This window comes from Sesamum indicum, linkage group LG16 (assembly GCF_000512975.1).
Source record: "Sesamum indicum cultivar Zhongzhi No. 13 linkage group LG16, S_indicum_v1.0, whole genome shotgun sequence".
In the NCBI taxonomy this organism is placed as follows: domain Eukaryota; kingdom Viridiplantae; phylum Streptophyta; class Magnoliopsida; order Lamiales; family Pedaliaceae; genus Sesamum; species Sesamum indicum.
In genome coordinates, this window is record NC_026160.1 from 3,340,790 (window position 1) to 3,353,066 (window position 12,277).

Sequence of the window (12,277 nt, forward strand, 5' to 3'; positions counted from 1 at the left end):
TAAAATATTATATATTAATAAGTTTATTTTGACTAGTTGACTAGAAGGGGTATTTTAGTCATTGTGTTTAAAAAAAATAGGCTCAAATTGACCAGGGGGCGGTGTGATTATTTATTCGTAACATGAGGGTGATTGTTTATATTAAAAATTTCATAAAGGGATTGTTGATATAATCCCTTTATAAAATTTTTATATATCACAGGGGGTCAAAATGGATTTAACCCCAAAATTAACTGTAGTATTGACAAGATAAATACTTTACGACCCACCTGAGAACATAATTAGAAGTTGGAAATTCCCTTCAAAAGTTTCCATGAATCCTTAGAAATAGAAGATTTCAGAGCACTACAAAATCATCTTGAAAACGATCATCCCCCACCTTCAATTATTGCCACTTACCGTGGTTGTACTGATAGAGAGAAGACATTGTAAGTCTCTTTTTGATTTATTGGTGAGCATTTGCAGCAGCAAAATTCTCTCACATCCTTGGCTTTTTTATGATATAACTTTGTACACAACTTGATTGTTGAATTGATTGAAAGAAACTGCAATTTATGTTTTCACTTCCGCTTCATTTTTCCTTACCTTCTCTGTTTATTTTACTATAGGTCAAGTAGTATTGGAAAAATAAAGCTTGGCTTCTTAAAGATTACCCACGCGGTCTTTCTCATTTTGTGATTTTTATTTGTTTATTTCTTCGTTCTACTTTACTTTTTGAAACAAAGTTGGTTTCTTAGTCTTTTCTTTTCGTCTCTCTTTTTTTCCCTGAATCTACGAGAGAAACATGTATCTCTCTTTTTTCTAACTCATCTTTTTTTTTGTTTTTTTTATTTTTTTTATAGATTACGAAATGATTTATTTCAAGGATATCTCTTTTCTTGGAGTGCAATATTTGGTTATTCTTGATAACGAGAAGCAATCTGCGAAGAAGGGGACAACTTTGATGACTCATGCTCCTCTTATTAGTCGATATGTGAAGAAATGACTGAGATTGATGAATCCACTCTACATGGAGCAGTGCTCTCAAGAGTTTCCATTGAGCAAGACTTTCAAGGTGTGGTCTCTACAAGAAATTCATCATTGTCGTTCTAATGAACCAAGTCCTCTACCTAGACTAGGATAGCTCCTTATTGAAGGGAAAGCTAATGGGGAGACACTATTTAATTTGCCTGCTAGTTTGCTACATCAAAGAATTTTGGGAGTAGACTGACGACACCCTTAATTGGTGCGAGCACAAGCTAGTTAAGGCTCAAGTTTCTAATGTCATCAAGGCGTTCTGATAAGTGTGGGCCCATCATGGTGGTGCATCCAAAGTCTACTCATAATCCCTGTGGAACTTTTGGAGTACGTGGCCATTGGTCCATTGTGGATGAAGCATTGTTGTCGAAGCTTGGCACTGAAGGAAGTTTTAAAAAAAAAAACATTCTTAGCAGGGTACTTGGTATGTTGGCTCTGCACATTTGCTCTTCCCATTGATGATGTTGGCTCAATACATCCAAGTACTTTCAAAGTGAAAGTGCCATGGCAGCTGATCATTGGTCTTGTTGTTCCTCTCTTGGCAAGTATTTACAAAAGTTTGAATAAGATTTCTATTCTCCATTTTTTATTCATTTCATATGTAGTTGGATAATACAATATTTCAAGACTCATTACCAAGTTTTGCAAGGTGCACATAGGCCCACAATGATGCTCTTCTTAGTTAAAGGGAATGCAAAATACTACGATCCACAAGAACTGAGAAAAAGACTTTATGAAGGTGATTTTTTCTGTTGGACTTGTAATATGATTACGAAGGACAAGGACTGCTTGTTCGTAGATGATAGACATGCCAAAGAATTTGAGGAAGCATATTTCATGGCCATCCGCTCAAATTACCTTCATTACGGCAAGACAATCCGTTTTCTGTTGAGTCTTACAACCCTCATTGATTCAGTTAACAATTTGGATTCTTTCAAGAAGTGCTAGAAATTTATAAGACATTCGGGAGGCAACTTAGGAAGGTGGAATTCGTTATTGGCGTTTATGCATCTCATCCAAGAGTATGGAAAAAGTGTGGTTTCCTTGTATGTCCCCAAATTCAAAGAAATTCTCTTCAGAGGCGTACGAAAAATGGTGGGCCGAGACTCATGGCTACTTTGAAGAAACTGTGGCAAGGTTGCTTGCTTCAAATTCGAGTAAGGTTCCTCCTAAAAAGACATAATGTGATAAAGGAATTATTCAAGATGTGCCCTGTGAGTATGTTGCATCTCTTCCTTCCAGTGTAATCTTCAAGTTGTTGAGCCTCTTGAACCAAGTACGTGAAAAAGTTCTTCTTGTTCTATGGAAGAAAGTGGGAGTAGCAACCATGTTATTCATGGGCAGAGACCGAAAAGGGATTTCTACCATTCAAAGCCGACAAACATTGTGCTGATGATGATGCTTTAGGCCGTGCGCTATCCATGTTGAATTTCAAAGAGGTCGTTTGTCAAGGTAAATTATAACGACTTTTCCCGAAATTTGGTATAATTACGAATACCCTTTGAAAAATTACAAATACCCCCCTAATATTTGATGAAATTATGTAATCATTAGATGGGGTATGAAATTGTTAACTTTGTAAATGGATGAAAATCTAGGGGATTGAGCTAATTGTTAGACTACTATTAAAAAATCAGGAGGAATTGGTAATTTTTCAAACAACAAGGGAGTATTCATAGTTATACCAAACATCAGGGAAGCTTGTTGTAATTTACCTTATTTTTTACTTTTTCCTTTATTTTGAGAAATATAATCTTCTTTTCTTTCTAACTTAAGTTAACATGTTGTTGCAGTTAGAAGATGAAGTCCTAGATGTTGAAGATGACGAGATTTGCAAAGATAGACAAGGATCAATTTTGGGGCCTAATTCGTTAGCTACAACTCTTGCACTTGGAATGGGACTTAAAGAAAAGCAATCTCTTAGCCATACTGCAGTATTGGTATTTGAAGACAAGAGATTCGTCCTTTAATCATCAAAAGAAATTTCTTCAAAAGATGTGGAGTGATCTTCTTGTGAAAATATCAAGCACTCCAATTGACTTCATCTCATGAATCGAAGATGATGTTTGATTCTTGAATCCAATAGCTTTCAAAAGTTTGACACTTCAAAAGTAGAAAAATAATTGAACGTGTTCTTTGCTAGCTTATGATAAAGTAAGATCAATCCGATCCACTATGGACTAGTTGGAGCGCATTAAGAAGGAGATTATTGATTTGGAAGGAATAATGAAACAAACTTGTGTGCCACTTTGAAGCGGCAAAGACAATTTCTTCATAACGCTCATGAGATTGAGGAGAAAATTGCAGCACTTGAGAATACCACCCGACTAGATGATGAACTAGTTGAGAATTTGAAATCTTCAAGGTCAAATTTGGAAGTCTTTAAAAAACAGTTTAAGAGCTGGAGTCTTTTGGTTTGGACTTATTTAGACTTTTTTCCTTGTTGAGTTTCCATGTTTCTGTTCAAAGTCATGAACCCCAATTTTTCTTTTTGAGATTACACTTTCTTTTTTCCTCCTTCTACCTTGCAATTTTTGTGTAAATAAGTCTTGAAATGGAACCAACTAATACAAAATAACCTAACTCCAAATTTGTCGACTTGAAATGAATTAATTATCTAATTTGGGATAACATAATTCATCACAAACTTGTGACTTAATTTAGAAGATATCTGAACTGCCTACGTACTCCATGAAGGGATCAAGTCATAACGTAGTTCAAACAAATTCGAATTTTCTTTTTTAATTTTTTTAGAGGGGGTGTTGTATACAATTTATACTCATGCTGAACAAGAGTAACATGCAGTTTAGACTCGTGCATAATGGAACGACTTCCTTTTCTCTTTTATGCATAATATCTTTTCAAGAACTTCGCATTAATTGGGCTAATCTTTAAGCCATCTTCAGCGACCAACTTTTAGGGAACCATTTGTGTAGGCTTTCTTGACAACATAGGGACCATTCTACTTCGATGTAAACTTGTTTTCAGTATGATGAGTTGTAATGATGGGCCTTCTCACTACAAGCACCAAATCTTCAACTTGAAAGGAGCGAGACTGCACATTTTTATTAAATACTTTTGAGAAACAAGCTTGATAGTACTTGAATTTTTGTTGTGCTTCTAACCTCTTTTAGTTCAAAGCTTCCAACTCTTCAAGGTGCAACTGTGCATTTTCTTGTTAGCTTAACACTTCTTGAATGGCAATTCTGAATGATAGGATTTGTTTCTCAATAGGGACAACTTCTATGCCATATACCAATGCATAAGCAGTTGCTTGAGTAGGTGTGCAATAAGTGGTTCTGTAGGCCTATAAAGCTTCTCCTATTTGTTCATGCCAATCTCTCTTTGATTTGACAATTACTTTTTTCAGCAAGTTGCACAGAGTCTTGTTGAATGCTTCAGCTAGTCCATTTGAAACCGCATTATGCATAAAGGATTTTCTTTGTTTGAAGTTGAAATTTTGAGTGAGTTTATCTGTTAGGCTATTGCAGAAAGGCTTCCCATTATTAGTAATGATGTAGCGAGGAACTCGATAGCCATAAATGATGTTGATGCGAATGAAATCAATAATATTTTCCTTCTTTACTTCCTTGACGGGTATGGCTTCAACCTACTTGGAAAAGAAGTTGGTTGCAACCAAGATATATAAATGTCCAGCAGAAGAAAACCATCGAAAAAACCATATATTTAGCAACAAAAACTCTAGATTTTGAATGACATCCCTCTTCAATGGCGACTTAGAACGAAATTCCAGTTGCAGAAACGATCGACAACGGAAACCCAGAAGGATCAGAGACGAAAACCCGAACCCTGACCCTTAGAACCTCCAACGGCCAAGAGTTCGAAGTCCCTAAATCTGTCGTCGTGTTGTCCGTTACCATTAAGCACATTCTGGAGGAGGGGTTCGAGCTGAACAAGATTCTGCTTCCGCTGGTCGACAGAAGAATCCTAGCAAGGGTCATCAGCTACCTCACCAAACACACCGAAGGCGGCGTCTCCGATGAGGAAAAGAGGGATTTTGACAAGGAGTTTGTCGTCAGGAAGGAGATGAGCGTATTATTCGACGTCGTATCGGCAACTAACTATCTCGACATTAAAGGGCTGTTGGATTTGGTGTTCCAGGAGATTGCAAATAGGATGCAGAATAAAAGCGTGAAATGGGTGAGAAAAACGCTCTGCATTGAGAACGACTTTACGCCTGAAGAGGAGGAGCAGATTAAGCGTGATCACGCCTGGGCTTGGGAAGGTGTTGAATCCGATGACGACGATTGATTTATTTGAAGGATGATCTTTTTCTAAAATTGAAAAAAGAATGCATTTCTTTTATGAATTAATTAATTTGGAAGATTTAGGTTGGATTTATTTACTGCTTTTTCTATTTATCTATTTTTCAGAAGACTTTGTCAATAGTTCTACTACGTCCAAGCCCCAAGCATCAAATGGCCATGATGGAGCTGTTGGGTGTAACAATTTCGACCATTGGTGAATGAATTTAGCATGGAATTAAAATGTTTGACATCTTTTTGGATAACCTAAGCAATCTTTGACCACGGTAGGCCAATAGTAGCACATCCTCTTTTATACGTAAGTGCAATTTTGGGCCGATTGATGAGCCCCACGTACCCCTAAATAAGCTTCTTCCATGGTTTGGATTCCTTCGCTTTCACTCAGGCAAAGTAAGAACACCCCATGAAATGAAAGCCTATAAAGTGTGTCTTTGTAGGAATGAACCGGGTTGCACGTCTCTAGATGTTGTTTTTTCAACATGTATTATCAGACACCTTCTCGTACTTTAGGCTTCCTTTTCTATCTCAAATACTTTGGTAGTGTGAACTTCTTCTTCTTCACAGTCATCATCATTGAAAATTGGCAGTACCACCCAACTCTTACAGAATCAAAACACGAGCATTACATTCAAACGTGGTGAGTATCGAGGCGAGTTAGGCAAGTACATCAGCTTGTTTGTTGTATTTTTTTCGCACATGCTCAATTTTTGCATATCCAAGCCATACGATGAGTCTTTTAACATAATTTTTTTCTTTTTTTTTAACAAAAACCACCTAGAGGTGGGGGGAGCTTTTCAGAATCCCCAGTCCTTCTATATTAAAATTCACAAAATAGTTACAGCGGGGAGAGCTACCTCCCCAAAATTTCTAACAAAGCCATAAATAAGGAGTACTATTCCCTTACAAATAGAGCTAACAATAAACGAGGAGTACTACTCCCTTACAATAAAAGACTCGAACAGGTGTACTAGTAAAACTACGGGGAGTCAAAAAGCTTTTTGTTATCCCACCACATCATGGATCGCACAACACCTGCAAATAAATCTGTACAAAAAGGCCAAGCTAGAGTGTGTGTAATGTTAAAAGGATAAATAATGAACATTAGTATTAACGTGGAAATCAAGTTTGTATGACTGGCAGCCTTTAAACCTGTGAAAGGGGTTTAAAAAACCTACAAAAGATATAACAACAAGCAACTAGACAAAGAAAAATAGCAGAAGTAACAGGCCAAAGGTATCCATAGAGACATTGGTCACAACACGTATCAGCAAAGAAACAAGCAGTAATGAAGTACCTCTAATTTCATGGAAAAAAAATTTAACTGAAATTAAAGGTACTAGAGCTTCTAATTCTAATAGCAGGAAAGGAGCAGGCGTCAAGTTTAATCAAACCTTTAGGAATACCTGTGATATTATCAGGGGATAGAATGGTGAGATGTTGATTGAAACATGCTTGGTTAGCAAAATAATCGGCCACTTGGTTACCCTCTCTAAAGATGTGTGATATCTTGAACTCAGTTTGGGATAGAAGTTCTCTAATTTGTTGCAACAAATTCTGAAGGTGCCATGGCCCTTGGGGGGGAGGGGGAGAAATGAGCTTGATGGCGATGTTGGCATCTATTTCTACCCAAATTTTTCTAATGTTGCTATCAATGCACAATTTAACACCTCTGTATATAGCTTTTAATTCTGCTGTTGTGTTAGAGATGAGGCCAAGGTGTTCCTGGAATGCAAAGACGGCCTGACCTAGATGATTTCTGATGATTCCACCTGCTCCTGCCACACCTGGATTTTCTTTTGAGGCCCCATCTGTGTTCAGTTTGAACTATTCCCTATCTGGCTTAATCCACTTAACAATAGAGATTTTGGATGATATCTTATGAGGGGGGAGAGAAATTTTAAAAAGAGAAGCAACAGATCTGTCCCCTCTCCAGTGTATAGTTCTCATGAGGTTGGTTTTACCGAGAAGATGAAGATAATTGAGGGTTTGTGAGATGATACGATTAGCTTTGAAAGGAGCCCCCTCAAATATGGCTGGATTCCTGCAAATCCAAGTGTACCAAATGATCAACGGAGGAAGAATATCTCTGATGTGAAGTATATTGCTTCTCCAGGCTTGAAGGATCATGAAAAAATTTTCTGTGATTAAAATATTGAGTTGAAAATTGAAGGCAAAGAAGCTCCAGACTTCAAGGGAAACCTTGTTATGAAGGAAAAGGTGAGGGGATAGTCTCCTCCTCCTTCAAACAGCAAACACATCTAGAGGCCAGAGAGATGCCCTTTTGTTTGAGTCTGTTGTCAACTGGTATCCAGTTATGGAGGACTTTCCAAATGAAGATAGAAATGGTAGGCCTGACGAGGGGGGACCAGAGATTTTTGAAGATGGGTAGGGAAGGTTTGTGATCTCTAGTAATCTCCCAAGCTGATTTAGTAGAAAAGGAGCCGTGAGGGGATGGTTTCCAATGCATAAAATCTTGATGCTGAGGATTAATGGGGGTCTGCAAAATAAGTTCCATGATATGATGAGGAACAACTTCCTTCAATTTATCAATATCCCATGTGTGGTTGGTCCAAAACTTCTTGACCAAGGCATTAGACGCTTTGTTGGGGTGTATGAGGGAATCAAAGGTGTCTGCAGGGAACCAACAATCATACCAGAAAGATACATTACCAGCTCCAAGGCTCCAAAAAATGTTCTCTTGAGAGATAGCTTTGATGCTACAAATTCTTCTCCAAATGTTAGAGTCCTTCGATTTAGCTTTAGTAGAGGTAGGTGTAGACTTTTTACAATATCTACTGATAGTGAAGCTGGCCCATAGAGAATTATTTTGTCTCAGCCGCCACCAGAGTTTATGAGTGAAAGCTGTGACAGTATCTCTAATGTTTCTGATGCCCAAGCCCCCTTCTTCACAAGGATAGCAGACGAAAGCCCATTTAACCCAGTGAATTTTCCTGTGGTCAGCAGTGGATCCCCAAAAGAATTTTGCAAAAAGTTGTTCAATTTTCTGTAGAGTGCCAATAGGAGGACTCAAAACTTGAAGAAAATATACAGGCATAGAGGAAAGAACACTTTTAATAAGTTGAAATCTGCCCCCTTGTGAAAGATGTTTATGCTCCCATCCACTGATCCTGTTTCTGATTTTGTCAATAAGGGGTTCAAAAAGAATTTTCTTCTTATGACCTTTATGCAGAGGAGCTCCAAGATAGGTGATAGGGAGACACTTGAGGTTGAAGCCTGTAATGGATTTGATTCTGTGGGCAATGTTATTGACCTTCTTACCAGGGATAAAGAAACTCTTGGAGTGATTGATTTTTTCGCCAGATTGGTCTTCATATAGCTCCAGGAATTGCATCAATTTGGTCAGAGAGTGTTCTTCACATTTGGTGAAAATGATGAAGTCATCCGCATAGGCCAGGTGAGACACTCTAGTTTTACAGCCCGTCTGATAGAACATATCAGGATTCTGTGAGAAAAGGTGATTAAGCCCTCTAGAAAGAGCCTCTGCAGCAAGGATGAATAAAGCAGGGGAAATTGGGTCACATTGTCTAAGGCCTTGAGTAGATTTGAAGAAACCAGATGGTTCTCCATTAACCAGAATGGTAAACCAATAATTTTCGATAGCGTGCTTGATGAGGACAATAAATCTGGAGGGGAAACCCATCTTCTCAAGAATCACATAGAGAAATTTCCAGTTCACCCTGTCATAAGCCTTAGACATATCCAATTTTAAGATAAGATTCCCTTTGCTATGTATCATGTCAAGATGATGTGTCATTTCTTGAGCCAGAAGGATATTGTCAGCAATCAGCCTACCAGGCACAAAAGCACTCTGAGATGGGGAAATGAGGCCAGGAAGAGCTTGGGAGATTTTAGTGTAAAGAAGCTTGGACATGATCTTATTGGTAACATTGCAGAGGGAGATAGGTCTGAACTCAGACCAGGATTGGGTGGAGTCATTCTTAGGGAAAAGAATGATAGATGTGGCAGAGAAGCTTCTGGGCATAGGGGTGCCCCTGAAAAAATCCATGACAGCTTCAGTGACATCCTCTGCGATAGTATTCCAGCAGGCTTGATAGAATGCTGAAGAGAATCCATCAGGCCCACCTACACTATCTTTATTAATAGAAAAGACTACATCTTTAATATCATCTTGGGAGGGAGCTTGACAGAGGTTAAGGAGGACATCTTGATGAATTTGAGAAAATTGGAATGGAAAATCATGAGGAAGAGAGGTGGTAGAGATATCATATAAGAGACTTTCAAAAAAGTGAACAGCAAAATCCTTAATTTGAGCAGAGTCAGTAATTTCTTGTTGATTGTCTATCACTCTGAAGATTTTGGATTTCAACTTTTTCTTCTTGATAGAGGTGTGAAAGAATTTGGTGTTCCTTTCTCCCGCTTCAAGCCATTTGCAGTTGCTTTTCTGCCTCCAAAACTCAGATTCAAGGTTAAGAGCATGGACCAGCGCAACATTTTGTCTATTTAGGTTGATCAAATTGGCTTCGGATGGCAGCCTATCAAACCGCTTCTCTGCTTCATTTGCAGCGGCCTTGGCTTGGTCCACTAGAGAGAAGATATGACGTCCGTAGAATTTTTCACGTAATTGGGAGACTAATTGATAATTATTAAAAATTTAAATTTAATTAGTAAATAAATTATAGATTGAATTTGGGATATAATAAAACTTGAATGGATTAAATTGGAGTTCGTTATAATGTTTGTGGGCAAATTATATTAATTAAGAAAATTAGGAAGGACGTAATGGGTATTTTGAGAAAAATTTAATTAATTAAATAAAATAATAATATTATATATATATATCATAAATAATATATATATATATAATGGGTGAGGAGAGAGAGAGTTTGAAGTGAGGCGGTGGGCACATGCACAACAATACACACACATTCACACACAATTAAAGAAAAAGTTGCACCCTTCCCTCTCGCGGAAAAACTAAAAACCGAGGTAGAAAAATTTCTATTTTAATTCATATTAATTAGTATAATTATTTTCTTAATTACTCCGGTTATTAAATGTTGTTTATTTTGAGCGGTAAACTATTTAATCGGAGTATTTTACGAGTTTGACTATTTAAAGTAGTACCGAATTAAATATCACATTTGTTATAAAAATGATATAGTTGGATAATTAAAATATTAGATTTCTTAGATTTAATTATTATTAAAGCTAATGTACACAATTCCAACGGAATGATTAACCAAATATGTAATTCTATGTATTGTTGCCTAATTAAATTATATAGCAACGATAAATTGACAGAAAATTTATAGAAATATTTCGGAAGTCATATTTTAGAAATATTATGTTATTAATGAGGAAAAATGAGGTTTCAGTGGTAATATAATTTACGAATGTTATTAAAAATGATAGTTATAAATATATAAGGGGTTTGATTAAGTGAATTCTTATGAATTATTTGGTAAATTAAATATATTGATTATACATATTAAAATTTATTATAGGACGTGACGACAAGGTAGAGGGTTGAGCAGTCCCTCGTAGAACAGAAACATTTTGGGATATAAGGTAAGTATAGCTAATTGGTTTTATATATATATATATATATATCTATATGTGTAGTATTGTATATGTTATACATATTGATTTCTTGGATTGCGGTCGTGGATTTGGCTATATAATATTATGCGTGGCTTTCGTATATTGATTGTTTATATAATTAGTTGTGGATTATTTATTAGATTACCATAATATTGGTGAAATTGTTACTATGTGATATGTGATATGTGATGGTAATGTAGAGATATGCGGGATATGATTATGTGATAATCATATAATTGATTGTTGATAAAATCAAATTGGGAGTTGTTATTGAGGAAGTGATTATTGTAAAGAATAGAATGACGATTGTGAGTTGAAATAAAAGGTGATGCTTACCTAGTTGGGAACACAGACAATGGTTTATGAAAATGTGATTGATGATAATGTGATTGATAATGAGATATGAGAAATATATGATTTAAGCTAGGTACCATGGCGCGTAGGATACCGGGGTATTCCGGGGCAGTAGGGAATATCCTGTGTTGTTAGCTACACACTGAGATGGTGTGGGGATACCATGTTTGTTGTGATGTCCTGTGCTATATTGCTACACAGTTGGAGTAAAAGAGTGTGGGGATATCAGACAACGGGTATTCTATGTTGTATATGATATGATGATGGCCGGCGAAAACCATTGACTGATGTACTCCAGCTAGAGTAAGTGGGGCCCTTTACTAATAAATGATAACAAATGAATATTATGTCGTGGATTGGTTTACAGTTGTCAGTATGTATTACTGCTTATATCTGATGTTGCTGTATGACGAATGATTGTTGTCGGTGTGACTGCATGTACATGAATTTTTTTCTGTGTATATATATATATTGATCAGCTATACTTATTGAGTAGGCAACTCATTCCTTGCCACGTACTTTTCAGGGAATAGGTCACACTGACTAGCTACATTGGACTTTGAGCTATGCTATCGTTCTTATTAGGTGGGTCAGCCGTGACATCTGAGGCCAGAGTTTTTTATTGTAGGGTTGTTAAATATTTTGGTCTTTAATCGGGATTTGTGTTTAAAGTTGTTGTATGATTTTCTTTGAGGTTATGTACATGAGGACATCTAGTGAGGGTAAATATAAACTTTTGGTGATATCTAATGCCTTTTGTGGTATATATATATTATTAATAAATTAGAATTTATTTTACGAGTTGAAAGAGAATTACTTATAGAATGTGTTCTGATTAAAGAAAGGTTGAAATAATAATAATTAGATGTAGCGAGTAGGGGGTGCTACAGAAGATATTACCAAAATTATCCTTGTTCCACTGCTTCAAGTGATCCTTCAACCTATATAGCTTTTGTTGCAACCTATACATACCATATCCCTGGATCGGGGCACCCCAGGATTGTTTAACCATATCTTGGAAGTTGTGGTGCATAATC

General features: G+C 36.7%; 1 protein-coding gene and 1 long non-coding RNA gene across 3 annotated transcripts; both read left to right on the forward strand.

Annotated features, from left to right (window-relative positions):
• LOC110013260 lies at positions 301–3,469 on the forward strand. Of its 2 annotated transcripts, XR_002288431.1 has the most exons (4): positions 301–428; positions 843–1,054; positions 1,177–2,469; positions 2,811–3,469. It is a non-coding gene; the product is annotated as an uncharacterized LOC110013260 (long non-coding RNA). The 2 variants fall into 2 exon arrangements; XR_002288430.1 differs by having other exon boundaries at positions 843–2,469.
• Positions 4,617–5,538, forward strand: LOC105178701 (SKP1-like protein 1B). The gene is made up of 2 exons (XM_011102231.2): positions 4,617–4,646; positions 4,759–5,538. Exons 1-2 carry the CDS (start codon positions 4,617–4,619, stop codon positions 5,287–5,289), a joined length of 561 nt encoding a protein of 186 aa, XP_011100533.1. The 3' UTR covers positions 5,290–5,538.